Source organism: Nannobrachium achirus (assembly GCF_963921795.1).
Source record: "Nannobrachium achirus genome assembly, chromosome: 6".
In the NCBI taxonomy this organism is placed as follows: Eukaryota; Metazoa; Chordata; class Actinopteri; order Myctophiformes; family Myctophidae; genus Nannobrachium; species Nannobrachium achirus.
In genome coordinates, this window is record NC_137815.1 from 56,815,936 (window position 1) to 56,838,198 (window position 22,263).

The window sequence follows — 22,263 nt, forward strand, 5'->3', positions numbered from 1 at the left end:
TACCGGTATGTATTTTTTAAGCGAACATTGTAACTCAAATTTTGCTTCTGGGGGGGTCCCTGGAACAAAATATGAAAAAGTTTGAGCACCACTGACATAGAAACAGAAATTTTTCAAAAAACCTTAGAAGGATTTGAAATATTCAAAGAAATTTTCAAGATTTTTCAAAAATAGCAGATCTACAAGCTTGCAGTGCGGCACTCGGTCCCGCGCTGTGAGCTTGTATATCTGCTATTTTTCAATAGTTAAAGCACAAAATAACGCATAATAATGCGTTCCCAGTCTAAATGGGTTCCCAGTCTATATGAAGAACATTCATGGGGGGCCCGCAGTGAATCCTTGTACCCAGGGCCCAGAATTTGGTGTGACACCACTGGTTGAAGCGAAGAGGGGTTGATAGAGGGGGCTATTGGGGCTTGGGGGCAAGAGGAGGAGGAGGAGGAGGAGGAGGAGGGGGGGGGGGGGGGGGGGGTCATGGTTCAGGGGGTAAATGGGGGAGGTGTGGGGGAGGGGGGAGTGGGCAGCTGATGCTGTAACTCTTTGGAGAGGACACAAAGCCATAACTGTCTTCGCCAACAACTGCCACCTGGCAGCAGGGCAGCCCCTTCTTCCCAAAACAACACCACTGTGTGACCCTGGAGCCCAACGGACGGCCGCACCTGCTGCTGACCGTCCGCGGTCCGGGCCGGCAGAGGAGGAACAATGCGATCCCAAAGCCTTGGCAGCAACTGCCACTCTCAATCTCTTCAAACCGAGGGGACAGACGAGAGGGGAAAACGTGATATCCACCAAGCTAACAGGCCTCTGGTATCGAAAGCCCTTTGCTGTCCCGTTGCAAGAGCCTTGGAGAGGACTGCTTGCCCCTGACCGACTGGAAACACTTCTCCAGTTTCTCTGAAAGCAGACGGGTGGTTTTTAAGTTAATGTCTGAGTCTGAGTTTTTTCCTTGTCTTGTGCAGAAGCCCGGCCAAACAAGAACTCTGATATATAAAGAAGTCTGATATTAATCCTAGGCGATTTAGTGTCATTATATGGATGTTATATAATCAAAAACAATATACACCTAGACCTTTATGATTGATTGATTGAACACTTTAGTACAGTCAAAAACATTTAAAGGATAACAAAAAGAGCCAGGGGGCTTGTTTCCATTGTTGTTCATATAGAGTGCTATGATGTCCAATTGTTACCCATGCTGCTTCATGCATACATAAGGACAATACTAGTATAAAATCCACCACACAGATGTGCAGATGTTTGTAATTCAGTGTAATAAAAGCTCAATAAAGCTAAAATATCACACAGACAACATAGTGTACAGCATGACCAGGAGTTTCTGTTTCACGAGACAGGCTGAGCTGCCCAGGCCTGTTCAGACTCGACTTGAGTGAGGGTCAGTCCTCAGTAAAGGCCTTTAGGCCCCAACTCAGACTGTAAAAAGGTTGGTACACACAGCAGGGGAACACGACAGGTGCATCTGCTATACTATGCAGCCACACACTCACGCACGCACGCACGCACGCACGCACGCACGCACGCACGCACGCACGCACGCACGCACGCACGCACGCACGCACACACACACACACACACACACACACACACACACACACAAACGTAAGTAATGGGCAAGGGCACAGAGCAAACACAAAAATGCTGCAATCATTTAACAACGATTGCACGTTTTGCATGACTCCCTTTGTTTCCTCTCTCTCCATTTCCCCTCATTCACTATCTTTCCATCTCTCCATCTAACCCCCTTTTGTGTTCACTCTCTCTATCTCTCTCTCACTCACTCAGTCCCTTGTTGATTGCTCAACACCCACTCAGTGCTGCTCTGTTCCCTGCAGGCTGACTTTGCCGCTCTTAACTGCTTCCATGCCAAGACACGCCTATCTCTTTTCTTTTACTACACGTCCATTGGAATTTTCCACTTCCACACGGAGATGGCGAACAAAAAGGTAATCCCCCTTCCTCACCTCAAATCCTCATTCCCCCTCTCGCTCTCATAACATTGAGGTAATCCTAAATTGCTAACATACTGCCCGGCCATGACTGAAGACACTCCTTACGTAAGGGGGCTGACAGGGAAGCACCGGACCTGCTCAGTCATAATCACAGGCCTCACGGCTCGCTGTCAGTCAAATCATCTTTTGCTTAACTCAAAATGCCTTCCATGCCCTCCGTTTCTTCCAACTCAGGGCATGAGGCGAGCCCATCGCTCATTCCTAACGTGCTATGCTACGGTCAAAACATGCCAGCAGCCCCCCTCCCCTCCCTCCAGTGCTCGATTTCGCTCTCCCTTCTTTCTTGCCCAGAATGCTTTGCTACAGTGACAGCTGCAGGGCAGAGGTGTGTGCTTGGGGCTTGGCATGCCTCTCCAGGGCCAGATAACGCAGGTGAACAGCATGTCAGCAGGGGCCCAACACAAAACCAGACGGACAACATTTTTTACGATGCACTCATCTACCTAAAAAATATTCTCACTGGTTGTATTGTGCAACAATAATCTTCGATTCTGCCTTTCAACAAATATGATACAATGGGGCATATACCATTGCATAGTTTTACACATTGCTTTTGAACTGTTGTGTCTGACTTAACATTTGTGTTTACATGATTTCTTGCATTTCTCGGGTAAAAAGTAGGTAAAAGCTTTGGACATGCCATGGATTATGGATTATTGTTACCAGATGTGTACATTATTTAATTTCACTGTATCTCCCTTCAAGAAATGTTTCACCCTATGATCACCTTGCAATCCCACAGGGAAGTCTGGTCAGCTTTGTGGAACACCATACACATGCCTGTAAAGTCATTATCCTGCTATGGCAATGGAAATGTGCTTCCCAGCAAAGAGAGAGAGAGAGAGAGAGAAATCCTGGCATAAAATGTGGAATTCCCAATGGGAGTGATGACTTGCCTGCTTTTCAAGGCCACGAGAGCCTGAGACTGCAAGGTAGACAGTATTACACACAGCGCAATCGTTAAAATTCCCCCAGCCTAACGTCAGGGTAGCTTTTAGATGTCTGAGGTCATCGCCTTGTGAGACGGCTGCTTCTCCTTCTTCTTCTGGGGCACGCCATGGCTCTGCCAGGAGCGCCTCAGATGACTGGATGTAAACGGAGAGCGTGTTTACGGGCTCAAGACAAAAAAGAAAAAAGGAAAAAAAGAAAAAGCAGGCTCATCTTGACCTCTAGCAGGGGTCCTGACAGTTTGCTGCTAAGGGGACAGGCTGTAGTTGATCTGTCTCTTTGTTGACGTTCTCATGACAAATGGATTGCTCTTGGTTCTCAGCACCATCTTGCTAAACCGTTAGAGGAGCTATTTAGGCCAACACATTAGAGTCGCTGTCAGTAGCCCGTCCTAAAGGTCAGCGTAGAAAAGCCCAATAATATTAACCACCGCCAGTGCTTGTGTGATTCTGGAAAATTGTTCTTACTTGCTCTGCAAGTCTGATTCTCACCTGCAACTTACTTTGTCATATGACTGTCAGTCTGTCACTCATGGAACATGGATTCTATAAATATCAGTTAGCTTTAAAAAAAAAGGCTAAGAATGCCAGTGTAACAACAGGAGCAGTGGTAGCTGCAGAAGCAACAGTGGGGTTGGCTGATACAACTCAGGTATGTGCGTGCGTCCCAAACTGTCTGACAAATCAAACGGATGAGATTCCATCACGCATGATTCATGCCCCAAGAATCCCATCTGACATCAAGAACAGAACAACTATGCAAAACGGCAGCAGAAGAACAATGCCTCAAATATATACAGTTGCATGTGAGACTTTGATGGGCATGATCGATGGGTTTTTTAATGTTACAGTGGAGCAGGATTCAATTTAAGTTTATGAGACATGGACAATAATTAAAGGGCAGGAAAATCTTACAAAGCACGGCTCGAGGCGGTTGCATTGCGCTGGTGGAAATAAGATTATTTCGCAAACCAAAAAATCGGGGTTTGTTGAGGACAATACAAAAAACCACGGCGAGCACTTGAGATTGGTGTCTTTTCAGAGTCAGTTGAGCTTTGTGGATTTCCTATCAATCAATGGTTCGCTCGGTTGTTGGCCAACCTTCCAAGGTCTAATGCAACGTCTAATTCAAACCAGCTCCTCAAGCACATTTTCTCACCAATTGGTGTGGGACTGGGAGAGCGGGAGACCAAACTAACGTAATACTAATCCATTCAATGCCTAACACCTGGATGTCTGCAATTGTATCAAGGATGTTGCCAACTAATCCATCTGGACACAGAGTGCTTCAGAACATCAAGTGGTCAACACCTGCAACTTAAAAAACACACCACAGGAGACCTATGGAGGACTAAATGCCAACATGATGTTTTTTTTATTTTATTCCCATGGTTTAGTTCACACTGTGCTAATTATCGATAATTTAACTGAGTCATCCAGCATCAAACACTGCTTCCCCTGATGATGAGCCACAGTGACCTTGGGGCAAAACTCTCTCTAAAGTAAACTAGAACAGGTCAACCTGGTTGTGCCAGACCCCCTGTCTGTCATCATCATTTATGACATCATGCCTTTTGTAGGCATGTCATCATCATGTCATCATCATATATACCCTTTATATAGAAAAGGGACAGACCGACATTTGCTTATGTAGGCCTACCCATTTCATGGGTCTGGCAAAAACTAGCAGGGCAAGAATGCCGCACGATGTGTTACTGCAAAAAGGAATGAGCAGGTTTTGCCACTGACAGATGTACGGGGCGGTACAAAGAGAGAGAGAGAGACAGAGACGTAACACGAAAAAAGAAAAACAACCCTGCCTTGAAAGAGGTCGGAGGAAAACCAGTTTGGGAGAATAGACGGGTGAAAATCAAGGCAGGCGGAGGTGAGATGCTCTGAGTGAGGAAGGCACTAACCAGCTCAAAGAGCGCTGGTGTGACTGGAAGAACCAGCCCCTGGGTCAGAGCACAACAGGTATAGACTTGTTTCGAATGGAGCGCTTGTGTGGAAAGAAAAACATGCAACTGTGTCAAAGCCGTGGCACAAGTGTGAAAGAGGAGTGAGAGTCTCTTCTCTCCCCGTGCTGAGACCCAGGCCATTTCTTGTGTAATAATGAGATGAATTGATATATGGGTATTGGGTTCATGTGTCTTTGATTTTGCTCCTTTTTTTGTTTTGTTTCAGCCACAATTGTCATAGTAATGGAGGGTTTCCTTCGGTGCATTCATTAGAGTATGTCCTGAGTACCATATAATTATTGTGTTCTGCATTGTTCCCTAATGCATGTGGCTGCCGTCCAGCGCACTCACCAGTGGTGGAAAAAGCACTCAAATGTTTTACTTAAAGGGGAGCTCCGGTCGTTTTCAAGGGCTTTTGTAACCCCATATTATCATATTCTAACTTGGAAAACAAAAAAGAAATTTATTTTTGTGGTACATTTCCATTTTTTGGGAAACGCGAAGCTATGACCTCACTTCCTACAGCACCAACCTCACTTCCTCCAGCACCCATAATCCTTTGCGCAAGCAGCGCTTGGAGAAGAGAGCCAAAGCTAAGCTAACAGCGTAACCATAATAACATCCTCGCTGCGTTGCTGTTTTAGTTTGTTTGTTGCTGTTGGTTGGAAGTCACGTAGTAAGAAGATGGGATGTTATGACCGCAGTGATGCTGAGCAGTTGTAGAAGTTTTGAAACGTGTGCAACTGTGTCGGTGAAACAACATGGCATTGTTGTTTTACCGTGGTGTTATGATTGAATGAAGCCGAGCGACGGAGCGAGCCCCGGGTGCTGCTGCCGCCTGCAGAACGATGGGACATGAATCTGCGGTTGTGTAGTGATTAGTAAACATTTCACAACAGATGACTTCCACCGAGATGTAATGGCAGGATTGATGGACACAATGCAAAGCTAAATGTCCCTTGTAAAGCAGAACATAGGTATGTACTGTATGTTTGGAATTAAAATGCCACTCTACGAAACATAATGTATAATGTACATGCAAAGGTTGCAACTTGATTCATGTTTGTAACACTTATTTTGTTGTCATCTCTTGTCTTTAGAATCATCCATCTAATGGGTGGAGAGGCTTCATATCAAGGTGTATTCTTTCAAGAGGTAGGACTACTTTTAGGCTATTGTTATTGCTAGCGATGCTAATCTTTAGCCTGTAACAGCAGTGTGGTTCCAACATTAATGTAAATGTGCGGGGCACCCAAAAGTGGTGAGATAAAAGTCAACAGAGGGGACTGTATTATAATGTATATGAATCGACAAACAACCCCTCCCCCAGTGGCTGCACAGTAATTATGATGTAACGTGAGCTATTATAAAAGATGATGATGATGATGATGATGATACTACACTCTGATTCCTAGTGTAGGCAACCAAACGTTGGGTACTTACAACTGTGAAGTGTGTGAATCACTAGAATATATTTTATTCAGACAAACTCATAAACAAACTGAATCCACATAACTCCATTAAAACACATAGCAGTACTGTAACACTCCCCTCCCCTCATTGACCATACATGAAGCTAGATCGCATTGTTTTTTTTTTAAATGTTTTTTACTGATGTGCGTGGTCTAAATGTTATTGTTTTCTAGATTGATATTGCTATGCATTTGTTATATTGTTGTTGATGTACTGACATTATCCTATTATATTGATATACTGTATTACCTGCTTATTGTACATCGCTTTGGATTAAAATCTGCTAAATGCCTAAATTGTAATCATCCAGCACTTTTGCCAGTTACTTTTTATTCTTTTGTACTACACTGTTTTATAAAGTAGGGTTTAAACTTACAAACAAAAAACTGTTTAAATATGGAGATAAGAGGTTTGTGCCCGAGAGCAACCCCCCAACATTACATGAAATATGTAACATGGTAAAATGCAGTGTTACTGTTGTTAGCTTATAGATCTGTTCTTTTTTTTTTTAGCAAACTGGTTTAGGATTCTCATTATTGCATGGTGTGATTACTAGAAATGGGGTAAAAGCTATGGCAACATTTTTAAATGTCATTGTAAAAAATCTGTGTACCCTGAAACATTTTTCCTCCTCTTTGTCTATAATTGCATAAGGTGCTGACACATCACATAATCCACCATGTCCAAGATGATGTCCATAGCAGTCCTGCGGGAAGACAGCGGTACAACTGTCTACATCGCCCTCTGAAGAGATGCCGTAGAAGAAGCAGCTTACAAGGAACTCCCAGGAATATTATTTACTCTCTCGATTCATACAGCAATGTGATCTAATTTTTTAATATTAGACTACTCTAAAGCCTCTTTCAACTCTAATGTTGCCTCGCCTGTGCTCTGTACACCCAGTAATAAGCTTGTTATTTTAATAAGTCAAATTGGGAAATAAGATAAAAGTGAGAGAATAATTTTCCAAATCCTAGGGAGAAAAATAATCATTTACAAGAATCGTGCTGCCCTTCTGCAGATATAAGTGTCTGCTAAATTTCTAAATTAGATCAGCTAACACAGGGAACATGTCAGAACCCTAAAACATCCGGGACAACCATGTCCTAGCTCTGGTCGAGTGTGTGCGCTGCTCAACCCATTTTCAGTATTGGCTACAGCACAAACTATTAGAATAACGGTTTCAATTTCAGGTGGACTACACACTAAAAAGGCTAACAATATATAACATCATGAGCTTTTTGGTTTCATCCTTGCAATCTGTCATGAAAATATGTATTTACCGGTAATATATTATTTGCTGGAGTAGAGCAGTGGTTCTTACTCTGGCGTCCCTGCAACAATCATATTTGAACTGGGGACCCCCCACCCTGATAAGCACTTAGACTGTAGGAGTTGAGGCATTACATTCTGCTCGATTCCGTTCCACAGATAAATATTGTGAAACTAGCCGATCTACAAGCTCAAACTCCCAGACTCAAAGGTTGAGAACCACTGGACTACAGTAATGCTCTGAAACAGAAGTACTTGCCACTGCGTTTGTTACATTGTACTGTGTTTACTGTGTTACAAATGGCAGGTTCACACAGCACTCCATACTGTGTACATTATATTTCTTACAAGTAAAAACAGAAAAGAAGGAAAATCAAATGTATTGAATCTATTTTATTATCTATTATGACAAGGATCATAGAAATGTTCACATATCTATGCATTTGTTATGTATAATACAATATAATGATGCCAGGGTAAGAAGACGTCGACTCTCCACTTGCGACGACTCTCCAGGACACTCCAAACGATACCGCAGTGCCTGCAGTGAGAAGAAGAAAATACTGTAACATGTTGCATTGTCTTTGTCACACACAAACGGTTCATCGCCATGGCAGCTTATCGTGTACATCAGGGTCTGCAACCTTTTACAAATGAAAAGTGCCATGGTTTTATTTTTTTAGATAGTGTGCCATGTCAACATGAATTTTAATGACAAGCCATCATAAGTGTGGACATTTTGATTGGAAGGACATAACAATCATTAGACTCTGAGCAATAAGTCACTTATCTCCCAGACTCCCTCCCCAGTCAGAGTTCATAGCTTTAATGAATGTAGAATTATATGCAGGATGTCATTTGCTGCAAATTAGGTGACTTAATTTAATTTACCATGTTTAAAATATATATTTGAAATAAAAATCCTGTCTCACACTTCTGCCAGTGTGCCAGTGATCACCCCCCCCCCCCCCCTGTGCCAATGTTGGCACAGGGGGGGTTGCCTAGCCCTGGTTTTTGTCATGGACATACAAATATTAAATATGACCAGAGACAGATCTGCTAGCCCTAAATATTAGCCTACTAGTGCTGTTCTCAGTGTGTTGAGGGACCTTCAGTTCACATGGTTCAAATGGATCACAGGTCTATTTTCTGAGAGCAGTGGTGTAAGCAGTGCTTGTAAAATGTTGAGGCTTTTGTACTTTGAATAATTTCCAGCTTTCTGTACTGGTACTTGACTCGAGCTCGAATCCAAATATAGTACTTGTACACCATTACAATCATTTGAAAACTTGAGTTACTTTGCACATAAATGATTATATTATAAAACCTAATTAATCAACTTTAGCCCTATTTTATATCCAGGCTATTTGAAAATAGACGATCTACAAGCTCACAATGTGTTGATGCGATGTGTTGTGAGTTTGTGGATCTGCCATTTTCAAACATTTTGTACTTTTAAAGAATATTTTGATGCCAATACTTTAGTACTTTTACTTCTTACAGAACGTTTTCTATATTGCAGTATTGATAGCCTACTTTTACTCAAGTATCTTAGTCCTTTTTCCATCTCTGTCAGAGTGTAGACCTACAAATGGGACCAAATAGACCCATAGGAGGTACTGGAAAATAAAGGTTTTGAGAGCCACTGTACTAGTGGACTCCTAATGTGAAATACATAGTAAAATCATTGCCATCATACATATTTTAAAGTAAACTTAGGCCTACAGACTTTACATTCTGTAATTGGGATTAATATAGGAATGTGCATGCCAGGACACATTGATGATGACACTCACATACACAAATAAGTTATACATGAATGAAACATACCATTGGGTCTCGGTTGTCTCTTCCAGTTCAACTTGGGGATCCTAGCAGCATGTAGCAGTAGTCACAACAAACGGGCAGAATAACTTGGGTGCAGAGAATGGTCCTATGACAGTGTGTATGATGTTAGCTTAGTGGAGTCCCAGCTGGCAGAGAGACGCCTCGTCTTTTCTCTCTGGTTCACGTCGCTGCTTTTTTTTTTTTCTTTCTTCCTTCTTCTAATGTAATGCATAGCCTACTCCAGTTCATATAAAAAGTAGTTCTACCGAAGATTCTGCCAGCAAGTCCCTATGTCAGTAGAAAACATGTCTGAAAACAAGTAACAACCATACTGTTGTTGCTAACTAGCGTTCACGCTACGGCAACCACACCGGGTCAAATCCTACTGTAGTTTCTGCAGCTACAACGGCCTCCCACCACGTACGTCATAGCCAGGCGTTCCATTGGCCGAATCAGTCTATGACGTACGTGGTAGTAAGGCCCCCTACTGTCCACAGAACAGTAATGTAAGGAAATAGACGCGTTTTAGCATGAACGTAGTTGACTAAAAGAACACAGACTTGGTTGAAAACCGGCGAACCACTCCTTTAAGTAAAAGTATCAATGCTGCGAAGTAGAAATACTCTGTTACAAGTAGAAGTCTGTAATTAAAAAGTACAAAGATATTGGTATCAAAATGTACTTACTTAGTACCAAAAGTGGAAAGTACTCGTTATGCAGAACGTCCCATTTGAAGTAAAAATAAAAAAAAAACAGATCTACAAGCTCACGCGTTGCATCACGACGCAATGTGAGCTTGTAGATCGGCTATTTTCAAATGGCCAAAATGTATATACAGGGCTGTGTATGTGTATGTGGATGTATTTTTGTGTTTTTATGTGCTTATGTGTTTGTTTTTAATGGACCTTGAAGTCTACACAAATAAAGTTGATTGATTGATTGAATGAATAATCAAAATCTATAGTAATTATTCTAATTAACTAGTAACTAAATAGTTTAAATAATTGTAGTGGAGTGGAAGTAAAAGCATTGGCAATTGGGAATACTCAAGTAAATTACAAATACCTAAACATTGTACTTAAGTGGGGTGTCTGCTTGCCTAGCGGTCCAGGCAAATACCACATGGGCTCTGATGCCTGACAGCGTGTCGCGGGTTCGAATCCCAATCCCGTCGCCCTTTGCTGCGTGTCACTCCTCATCTATCTGCCCATTTCCTGTCAGTCTACTGTCCTATCAATAAAGGCATAAAAGCCCCCAAAAAACGAACCTTGAAAAATTGTAAAATACTTTTACACCACTGGCACTCACCATACATCTTCCCCTCGTCTGAGAGGATAATCTTCCTCCTGCCGCAGGGCGGGTAAATGGCTAAGGCCTCCTGGAAGCTCTGCTCGATGTCGGGGCTCCACACCCCCTCTGCGTCCCCGTCCAGGGCCTTGTCCAGCTCCTCGTTGTCCCCGTCCAGCCCATCCTCCGGGCTACCGTTCGCACTCCACTCGTTGGACGCAATGGTGGCGGCTCCCCCTCGGGCCCGACCCTGAGCCCCGCTGATCACAGGATCTGTGTGGGACAGAGGAGAGAAGAGGTTTTGTTTGTTTATTTTTTATTAATTATACCTTCACGATTCGGATTGCAGATGCTATAATCAAAACATCCTCGCAACGTAAAATCCGAAAGTGAAAGTTGAGCCGCCGAAAATCTTAAATGAACATAATTGCAACATGTGTGTTTGGTGAGAGGGCCTTGGAGACAGTGTGAATGTCAAATGGGTTGGTCTTCTTCACACATGTACAGCAGAGCAGTGTTTCTCAACCACTGTGCCGCGGACCTTTGGTGTGCCCTTTGAGATGCTTTGGTGCTCCCATTGAAATTTCAAAGTGAACAAATGATTTTGGGGGGTCCTGAGATGACAGTGAAGTCACAATTTAAGGACCATTTCAATACCTCAAGAAAGAAAAAAGACCATTACTGCATCAAAAGTAAGTAACAAACTATATAAAAACTGGTCAAACATTGGCCAAAAAGTACATCACTGTATATCTAGGTGTGCCCTGGGATCTTTTGGCTATGAAAGGTGTGCCCTGGCCAAATAAAGGTTTGGAAACACTGAAGTAGATGCATAGAGATCAAACTCTGTTCGACTGCTGAGGTTCAGATGACTCAGGATAACTTTAACCCATTGTACTGTACACTGAGCAACTGGTCCCAATGACAGCCCTAATTAAAGAATGTTCCTTATTACTGAGTGCTACTAAATTCCATCCTTATTATAATGAACCGCTGCAGTGAAGTCAGTCTGTTTCAGTGTCATCGACTAATAAATTATTTTGTTTCTTTCAAAGGGAGCAAGTTTGTACTAATTGCATCATGAGCCACACATTGTGACAGAGGTGGTGGATATTGCTGGTGTTGTAAATGTATGGGCTGTTTGTTTTGGTATTGTCCAGGGAACAGTGTGTTAATTAAATTCCATGCAACGGCATTGCAACCAGCTTCATTCTCAACAACGACAACAACCTACAAAAGCAACAACGTACATCATTTTACTTGGAGGCTCCCTTAAAATGTTTCCTTGTTTCGGCTGTGCAAAGTTATCACTTCTAACCAGTGTTGATTTTGTAGACTAAAACTATGATGAAAAATGTTTGTCGACTGCGTTTTTTTTTTCACTGACGAAAACTAATAAAGACGAAATAAAAACTAAGCTGTGATGACTAAAACTAAAACTAAATATATTGACAATTTCGTCAACAAAATAAAAACTAGACTAAAACGTTAGGGAGGGACTAGTGAGAGGCAGAAAGAGAGAGAGACAGATAGAGATATTAAAGAGCTATTAGAAATGAAAGCTTTAGTCTGTATTTCATCAGGACTATAGCCTGCTTGACAAAGCATCACTTACTGAACGGTTTTCCCTAAATCCACTCAGTTGTTTCCTACTGTTTTAGTAGGAAATATTGGAAAAATAGAAATGTTTTGGGTAGCCACAAAAAAACAGGCATTGGAGCTGCATGGGTCTCGTGTGCTTCACAATAAGCATATCACGAATCTACAACATGGAACACTAAATATTTATAAGGTACAACTTTAGCTTTGTTTGACATATTCTTTATTGCAATCATTACATTTGTATGAATAAACAATACTAACCATAATTATTGCTATCATTTCCTAGATTTTTTATTTCTCTGAAATGGCCAAATGAATTCAAGATATTCCATAAAATGTAGTTTAAAGACCTCACTAATCAGCACTAGCCTCAAAGAATTCTTGTGGTCTGGGAACTGTGTCCCAGTGTGGTTGGTTTATGGCTGACTGCAGGCAGAGATCTTAAGTATTTTTCAAGCTGCCTTTTCAGCATTGTATTGTTTCTGAAATGGAAGTCAATGAGGTAATCATCCTTCCAGGATGCTTGTGTTTTAGAATTTGCATTTCTGCAGATGTTGACAAAAATACACATTATTGGATAAACGTGGAGAACCCCAAAAGCAGTGGCACTATGGGTAAAGTAATTTTCTCAAATTGCAAGAGCATTTTGAGGTTGCACTATAGGGCTGAGCAATAGCATATGAACATGTTATCAAGATCATGATATGAAACTAGATATCGTTTGGTATCGTAATATTGTGATATGGAATAAGTGTTGTTTTTTTCCTGGTTTTAATACGCCTTATTTAAAACTTAACAGCATGTTAGGTAGCATGTCATGATGCGATGAGTTGTGAGCTTGTAGATCTGCTATTTTCACAGTTTTTGCAAATGTTTGAAAAATTAAGAAGAACATTTATATTATCACAAATATCGATATTGATGTATCTGGTCAAAAACTTATATTTGATTTTGTACTTATCGCCCCTGATAATCATCAGAGAATCCAAGATCTGTTTTTCTCAATGAGTTTTGCATCAGAGACCAGAGTTGACCTCTTCCACTAAGTGGTAGCACATTGTATTGCTTCCATGTGACACAAAAATCAATCAAGAACATACTTTCGCCATGGTAACATCACTCTCAGTCTCAGTGGTGATGTGATTTGTGGTGGTTGCTGTTTGAAAAGGGGAAATGTAAATCTGTAAAATCATTTTCATAGCCTTGAAGGCCCCAGAAGAGGGGCTTTATAATATGAGGTTACATGGTATGCTTACAGTCTATTAAGGGTCACGGAACTGTCAAATAGCTGGTTTTTAATCTGTGTATTTCCTTGTGGTCATGGTCAATTTCAAGTGAAAGATTGCAAATTAATATTTCCATTCATAACAAATCAAAACGTATAAGGGTGCAAGAAATGTGGTTTACTGAAATCTTTTCCTTTATCAACCTTTTTATTATGTACAAATTGGGAAACATTAAAATAAATGTGTGAGTACTTAACCACATGAACAAGTCCCTAACATCCCTATTCTAGGAGTGAACATAAAAATAGCTGATTTGGTTTAGAGGGGGAAAAGGAGTGTACCAAGAATAGAGCCCTGGGGGACCCCAGTCAACCAAGTATATAGGGTTATAGTGTATTTCTTTTTGCATACCGGTACATATAATTCTGTTCTATTCTCAACCCAGCTCTCTGTCTGTCTCTGTCTCTCTGTCCGTCTCTCCCTCTCTCTCCGTCTCTCTCTCTCTCTCATTTAGCTTCAAACTGGAATGATTCACTTTACATTAGCACTGCAGCAGTTATACAAGGACGCCACAGAAGGGACCACAGAGCAGTAAAAAGGGAGAGGTGGAGGATTAGATCCTTCCTTCCATTCCCATCACCATTTACAGGGAATTACAACAGATCAAAGACAAAGACAACCAGAAATACTGTGCCTGTGATGTTACGACTGTGGCAGTTTATGGCGGTCACTAAACTGTAGCGATTGAGAAAATATCACAGTCAAGAGGCTAATTTTAGTCGAGGGGGTATTGGTTATGGTGAACCTTCTGCACTCTGGGGGCCCTAGGGGCCAGGGTCATGGTGTTAAACACCACAGTGAAACTGAGTAGTCATCAGCGGCTCAAGTGTACCATCCCAGGCTTACCCAACTACATTGCAGTACCCAGACTAAATACACAGTTAGTCCAGCAGAGAGAACTACATCAGTGCTGTCCATCTGTCATTGGACTGTATAGAACTATAATGGACTACTGATGATGATATACCGTCATTAGGGTATTTTGCTGTCTTGGACCCCAGGAAGATTAAATGCTGTTAATAAGGCGGCAAAAATTAAATAAATAGGGTCCCAGAATTTAGAAGGGTGCATGAGAATATTTGATTTACAGAATAGACATGCACAGGCTAGCCCCACTATAGCTATTACCAGCCAGAACAAAATGGTTTGACCAGCATTGCCATCCTTGCCAACAAGTGGGGTTAAAAAACAAACAAATAAACTAAAAGGTTAATAACAAATACAAATAATCAAATTAATATGTAAGCTCATTAATAGTGCCATAATTACTACAGATTGTAAAAAAGCGAGTGTGCTCATTGATCTGCGTTGGAGTAAAATGGTGACTCCCCCTTGCTTAAGAAGTTACGCCCCCAGCCAACCACGCCCACCCCCTGTCATCGCATGCCTGCACATAGGCGCGTAAACACACTAGAAACAAAGACGGATCGGAGACAACAAACCAATCACCACTGATTTTAGCAGACATTGAGAGTTATTTAAAGGGATATTTCATTTTCAAATAAAAATAAATAAACTAAAAAAGTAATGGAAAAGGACATTTCTCTCCAAATTCAGCAAGTGGCCATGTTTAGAACTCCAGGCGTTCATCATAAGTAATACACAGAATAATTCCAACTTCAACATAGAGGCCTGCTCATGAACAACATTTGTAAGTTGAAGTGTAGAGAAATTAAAACACAAAAGTAGTGTTTTATTTTTGATGTGATAAGTGATCTCACAAGTGACACAGTGCGCTACTGCACTTGGGTCCTGTCTTCCTGGGATCCTGTCTTCCTACCGGTAGGTGTTGAGTAGGCGTGTCGCCAAGTTCCGCCTTTGAGGTGACGCAGTGACTGGGGGCGTCTCGTTTTACTCAAGCCCGGATGGATAAACACACTTGCGTAAAAAACAGCTGTAGGCCTAAGGCGGTGCAATAGAAAGGTCATGGGGTCACGGGTGTTTATCCTGCACGATCTGTCAATAGATGATGAGGCATCTTGTGTACATTTTGTCCAGAGGGTGGTCATGGGTAGGTATGGTCACACAAATGGTTATGGTTCATCCCACAAGGAGTATGAATGCCCTCCACTATTTTCATGGCAATCCACCAAATTGACGTTTGATATATCGGAATAGGACATTTTGGCCAGCTATCATCAAGCGCAAAAATCACTATGGTTCATCCTCTGGGTTGCAAGAAGATGCTCAACAGATTCCATGGCACTCCAGCCAGTAGATTTAAATATCTTTTATTTGGATGGACTGAAATGACCATACTGTACCTTGACTGTAAACCAAACCCCAACATAAAGTTTGCACCCGAGGGTGGGGTGTAAATATGGTCTGTATGTACAGTGTTTCAAGTGTCCGAGATCCCATTTCTCTCCACAGCATAGAGTAGTAGAAATAAATTCCAGCCTTTCACTAAGGAAAGCACAGGTGGCGTTCGCTGGCAGCCTCGGCCGTGCCACTGCAATAATCTAACATGAGTGGCACAATTCATGTGACGGAGGACTGAGGAGTGACTGCTTCAATTGTTTCTGTCCAATTATAGCCGAGGAAACATGGGGGCCACTCGAGAGCGAGGATAACACGTGAACAGCAGATGTCTGCGATATGAAGTTATTATTTGACGGCCTCGATTGAGAGCTCCGTGAGTGCGCATGAGAGGAGTGCGCTCATAAGTGGGGTGCCGTGAAAAGAGAGGCTCTTCAACGGAGAGAGAGCGGGGCTTAAATTCCAGACATGTCCTTATTAAGAAAGAGAGCCGTGAGCCCGGCGCTCACTGTTTCTCTCCTCCTGCCTCCCTTGTGTCAACCCGACGCCCCCTCCCCCCACTCCACCCCTCCGCCCAGCGCTCAGAGCGTCTCTACCCAAATAAGGATAGGAGACCAGGGGATGCATGTAGTATGGGAGGGGAGGGGAGGGGAGGGGGGAGGGCTAGTAGATGGTGGGTGGGTTGGAGAGAGGAGGGAAAAGGGGGTGGGTGGTGTGTGTGTGTGTGTGTGTGTGTGTGTGTGTGTGTGTGTGTGTGTGTGTGTGTGTGTGTGTGTGTGTGTGTGTGTGTGTGCGCGTGTGTGTGTGTGTGCGTGTGTGTGTGTGTGTGTCTGTGTGCGCGCGTGCGCGTGTGTGCGCGTGCGTGCAGAGGGGGTTGGATTGTCCAATTTAGGAGTCCACTTCAGGGTCTGGAAAACAGTGGGATTGTTCCTGCTGGAATGCAACATCAGCACAGAACAGACAAAGCCATGCAGCAGCTCCACGGACACACATGGAGTGGCTGTGACTACTAGAAGGAAGGCATTGTCAGTAGGACTTGTGTTACCCTGCGGCATGCTTCAATACAGCTTGTGGTGAAATCATAGGATTTAAATCAGATGGACAGTAAAGACCTTGAGACTAAATTAACTTAAAGCCAGGGCTTGATAATGAGCTACCGTAATTCTGATGGCAAAGCACTTTTAACATTATCGACAAAGGCAGGATAATTTAATAAAAAAATAAATAAAAAAAAGAAGCACTGGTTCAATAGACATAGAATAGTCTAAAGAAATGGATTATGGTGTTTTCCTTCTGTTGAAAATACTAGCATCAACATGTTTGCTTTCTAAGATCAGCTGTTCTAAGACCCTGTAATGGTTTGGATGAGACACAACACAACACTGACACTAAAAGCATTGACCTCATGACACACACACACACACACACACACACACACACACACACACACACACACACACACACACACACACACACACACACACACACACACACACACACACACACACACACATTAAGATGGATAAAATCACCAGAACCCTCACATGAATGGTGCCTTTGGGCAGTTTCCAGATGGGATGGTATACTTAATGCTTTTAATTGAATGACATGCTACACTCACATTTAACACAAACCCATGGCGTGGACACACCTCCCCTCCCACTCTCTGGAAGTCGGGCCATGAAACTCGGTGAGACCAACATGCTACAGAATTCCAATGTGCAGCAGGAATGTAAATAACGCTGCGGAGCTATGCACCTCGCGCATTCATTCAAAACGCCACCATTCATGCACCGGAATCCTCCTCCTTGCAGTTACTCAGGCATTTATGCGGCGATCACATTGCAGTCTGTTTTCAGCGGACGGCTTATCTCTCTCTCCAGCTCCATCTACAAAAGCCACAGAGTTTTGCTGGCATCGCTCTCTCTCAAGGCTTTTTTTTTTCTTTCTAGACAGGATAGCTTACAGTGAAACGTCCCATTGAATTCCAGTAATTCTACTGAGTCACTCTCTGCTGTCTGCTGCCCAGTCGTTGGAAAGCTGTCGCTGTATAGCCTAAATAAGGGAAGGGATTCCTTCACCTACATTTGGCTTAATGTGCCACCAAAAGGAGGGAATCCCTTGCGAAACCCTATGGAGACTGGAGAGTAACACAAACAGAGCTTGCATATCGTCGTTATCCAAAACCATTAATTTTGCATTTATCATTTTAAAAATGATTTAAACAAGTAAAAACAGCCGATCTACAAGCACACAACGCCTCGCACCGCAAGGTGTTGTGTGCTTGTAGATCTGCTGTTTTCACTACTTTTGTGCGACGGCCTTGTATGATGAAGCAGGGCTTTACCTTACGAAAGAACGTACATATTTGAAACTCGGAGATACAAGGTTTCCACCCGACAACGACGATATGTGCGTTTTGAGGATAACAAACTGAGAGCAGAAGATACGTAATCTTCATGAGAACCTGAGAATGTACAGTATCATGCAGCAATGCTGACTTAATCACTGGGAAAACACACACTGCAAATACAACCACTGGATGTCTATCAACTTTCATTTTTTTCATGATTCTAATAATAAACTGAAAATGAGATCATCTTGAAGCTTTCAGATCGGCAATGTTGGTTTTCTATTCCAGACTGAAATTCAAATATGTTGTTCACTCGAGTCTAGATTCAAAAGTTCTTCCAAAGATGTCTACAACTTTCACGGCATGACAGGAAATTTCTACTGGGTGGGAACTGGGAAAACTCCATTACACTCATCCCTTCTTTCTCTAACGCTGAGGTACAAACAGAGTGGATGAAATAAATAAATCCTGCCTTTGCAGAGACTAAACATCCCATCAGCTGAGTGAGCCACGCAAGCCCATTGGGCCACAGCAGTTGAACAGCTGAGGACAGCATGAGTCAAGGTGGACATGAAACGAACACGTCAATCAATCTCAAGCCATAAAACAGCACATGCCGTCCTGGAAGTGAACTAACTGAATTGTTCTCTATCCATGCCATTGCAGCTTTGACTCTGATGAAGGTACATCAGTGTCAGAATGTTGCTCTACTTGATTGCACATTTTCCCAGTTATGTTTTAAAAAGAATTGTGGTCTTGTCTAGCTCCACCTTTCTTCGGGTTACCCAGAGACTATTTGTTGACCTTCCCTGCACCATCCATTACTGTGTTATTTATCAAAGCAACCAGATGGGAAAATGTTGAATTATCGTATTTGAAAGAAAACTATCGTACACAGCCAAAACAGAGAAATCACACGTGTAAATACATAATTTCACCAAAAATGCTTATTTAGAGTAAGAAACGACCTTGTTTGAGACTCCTATGTGACAAAAACGCATCACATATGCTGCATGGAGGCAGGCAACTTCCTGGACCTTACTCAAATTAAAGCCTGAAACTGGTCTGGAAAGTACAGATCTAGGGTCAGATTTACTGGTTTCCTTACTTATTTTGAGAAGCCAAACCGGATCCCGAATCAGCAGCCACTGAATTTAGTAAATTCACGCTCTTTTTTTGTGTTATGGCGAAATTATCGTACATTTGGGCATTTTTGGAATTATTGATCGTACATCGTACAGAGGGTCAAATTATCGTACAAATGCGATAATTATCGTACATCTGGCAAAACTGATGCTATCCCTCCCAGTTACTCTTCCTGCTGAACAGGCACCTGACTAACCTGTAGGAGTCGCTAATGCAGGGACAGAGAACTACTGGCCAAGCCAGAGGCACCAATGGTGGAGTCAAACCCCAGTCTCCACTGGGGTGGGCAGGAACTTTACCCCTGTGCCCCCACTGCCCCCAGATATCCTAAGGAGAAACTGCCCTAAAGCAACTCCAAGTGAAAATGCACTGTTGGAAATTGGAATAAAAAAGGGAAATATTTGAGAGACAAAATCTTGATTTAATGGAGGATATGCCAGAAGGGGTTGTATTATTGTTAGGGGTTGATTCATTGCCTCCTTAAATGCATAACGACAAGGTGCATAGAGATCTCAACACATTTCATGTCACTGCTTCTTTTATGGATCGTGCAAAGTATCCAATTGGCAACAGTCACTTGTTCAGACAGATAGAGATGTGCAGTTATGTTTTGTAGTTTATTGTATTGTGGAATTGGTTCGAAAAGTGAAATGACATAAATCTAGGGGGCCACAGCTGTAATATACTCGATCCAGTGGACAAAGTGATAAACAAAAATGAGCCACATAACATAGCTTAGTCAATCATCCTCTCCTATCCAACAGCATGATTCCATGACTCAAATGTACTCATTCTCCTCCTGAAGCAGATTGTTAACAGATTTCTCCCAAGAGTCAACCTCTTCCATGCAATGAGTCTACATTATGTCACCTACTTTACAGCACATTGGCAGAACACGTGGCTGCAACGCCATTTGTTCTCTCACCAAAACATTTTTTGTGTGTTCCAAAATGAATGCTTTTGTTAACTCGCCGTGTGGCAGAACTGAGAAACACTTGCTGGCGTGACACCCCGAGCACAGACGTGAACGGCCAACAGAAAAGCCCACTGCCTAGTAGCCCTGTACACCTACCGTACATCTGCCCTCCTTTGATACACCCTGCCCTGAAGCACACAACAACAAAATATGCCCTAAACTAAAACATATCAAAGAACCTTTCAAATCACAAACCCTGTTCCTGCCGTTGAAGAGTGTGCACAGATGTAGGGCACAAGAATTGGTTTTCTCACCGAGACCCCCACACATTAACAGCCACACAAACACACACTTGACAGGGGAAACAACAGGACTTGGCGCTAGAGAGAGCAGCTGCTCTCTAAGGTCAGATTACAGATAAAGAAAACATTTTAGGCCTGGGCCAGGAAGGCTGCTCTCTGACAAGAACTGGAAACAGTGCCCTGGCCAGTGGAGGTATAATCGCACACACAAACACACAAGCCTCTGACAATGCCGCCTGCCCCAGATCTTTTTTTTTTTGTTGATATTTTTGGGGGCTTTTGCCTTTATTTGATAGGATAGCAGACTGACAGGAAACGGGGAGAGAGACGGGAGTGACACGCAGTGAAATCTGGTTGGGCTCGGGAATCGAACCAGCGATAGGCTACAAAGAGCCTATATGGTATGCGCCCGGAAAGGTAGGCCATCGGACGCCCCCGCCTGCCCCAGATTTATGTACAAACGTCTGGGGCGTCTTTGAGTCTGAGACGTCTCTTCGCATGACGATGGTGTCGCTCGCCCGAAAGTAGTTCGTTTTCAGGCGAACAACATGACACATAATAGTCATTTTTGGCGTGCGACACTGTTGTGCGATGTAGCACGAATTAGGCTTTAGAGACGTACACCCCCCCGAACCCCTGCCCCCCACCCCCTCCTCTGTCTGTGTTCGGCCCTAATAAATTCCCTCCAGCTCCTCCAATAACTTCCTCCTACTTCCTATCTGGCACGGCGCTCAGGAAACAATCAGAGCTGAGAGTGAGAGGAGAGCTGGATGGCCAACAGCTCACACGGCAACAGGCAGAAGGAGAGAGGTTCGCTTACACTTAAACACACACACACAAAAACACGTGCGCCCACCACACACACACACACACACACACACACAAACAGTGAGTGCACGGTTTAATACAAACACCCCCACACGCACACAGCCATGCACACACACACACACACAGTCAAGTAAAACATTTGCAGTTTGATACCACATGGATGCCCAAGAAAAACACTGGCGTCCCAGTGAACGCCTCAGTGTGTGAGAATGAGCAACCGCATTTCACTGTGTATAGGAGCACTTTGGGGCGCTCGGAAGAAACCTGAAATCCTTCTCAAAAACCCACTTCAAAACGTAAACATTTCGAAGAATCATCATAACTGAATCATGTCTCTCTCTCTGTAAACAAACCAAACCATACACTGCGATACTTAAGAAAGGACTTATAAATGCTCTGAGGCGAGAGGAGGTTATTGGTTTCCCAAAAAGGCAGTGAGTCACAAAGAGACTTGGCAGACACGCTCTTAAACAAGTATCACATCGAACTAACACAGGTCCGGATTCATTAAATCCTTGTTCTACTTTATGGCCGCGTGGCACAGACTGTACGCTATACCTTGAATTGTCGCACTCAGAGAATGAAAGCCTTAATCCGGGAGAGGAGGGAAAGACTGACAGAAAGTGAGTGGGGGGAACGAGTGCGCCAGAGTGATTCTTTTACGGCCTGATTCAGCATTTTAATCAGAAATTTTCCAGAGAAACGTAGCGGAGAAGCCATCCCTGCCTGAATCGGTCATTTTGTGGTGAGGCGAGCGGTTTGAAGCCATAATCTGTGAAA

At 42.9% G+C, this 22,263-nt stretch overlaps 1 protein-coding gene and 1 long non-coding RNA gene across 2 annotated transcripts in view; one reads left to right on the forward strand and one right to left on the reverse strand.

The window, feature by feature from the left end:
• Nucleotides 1–16,565, reverse strand: part of tead3b (TEA domain family member 3 b) — a gene marked incomplete at its 5' end in the record, with an annotated part of 29,313 nt that extends 12,748 nt beyond the window's left edge. Inside the window, 2 exons of the mRNA XM_080728304.1 lie at nt 10,813–11,064; nt 16,448–16,565. Coding sequence (XP_080584430.1) covers nt 10,813–11,064; nt 16,448–16,565 — 370 coding nt within the window. The remainder of the gene's footprint in view (nt 1–10,812; nt 11,065–16,447) is intronic.
• Nucleotides 5,327–7,949, forward strand: LOC308286439. The gene is made up of 3 exons (XR_013962101.1): nt 5,327–5,909; nt 6,033–6,087; nt 7,060–7,949. It is a non-coding gene; the product is annotated as an uncharacterized lncRNA (long non-coding RNA).
• Nucleotides 16,566–22,263: the final 5,698 nt, after the last annotated feature.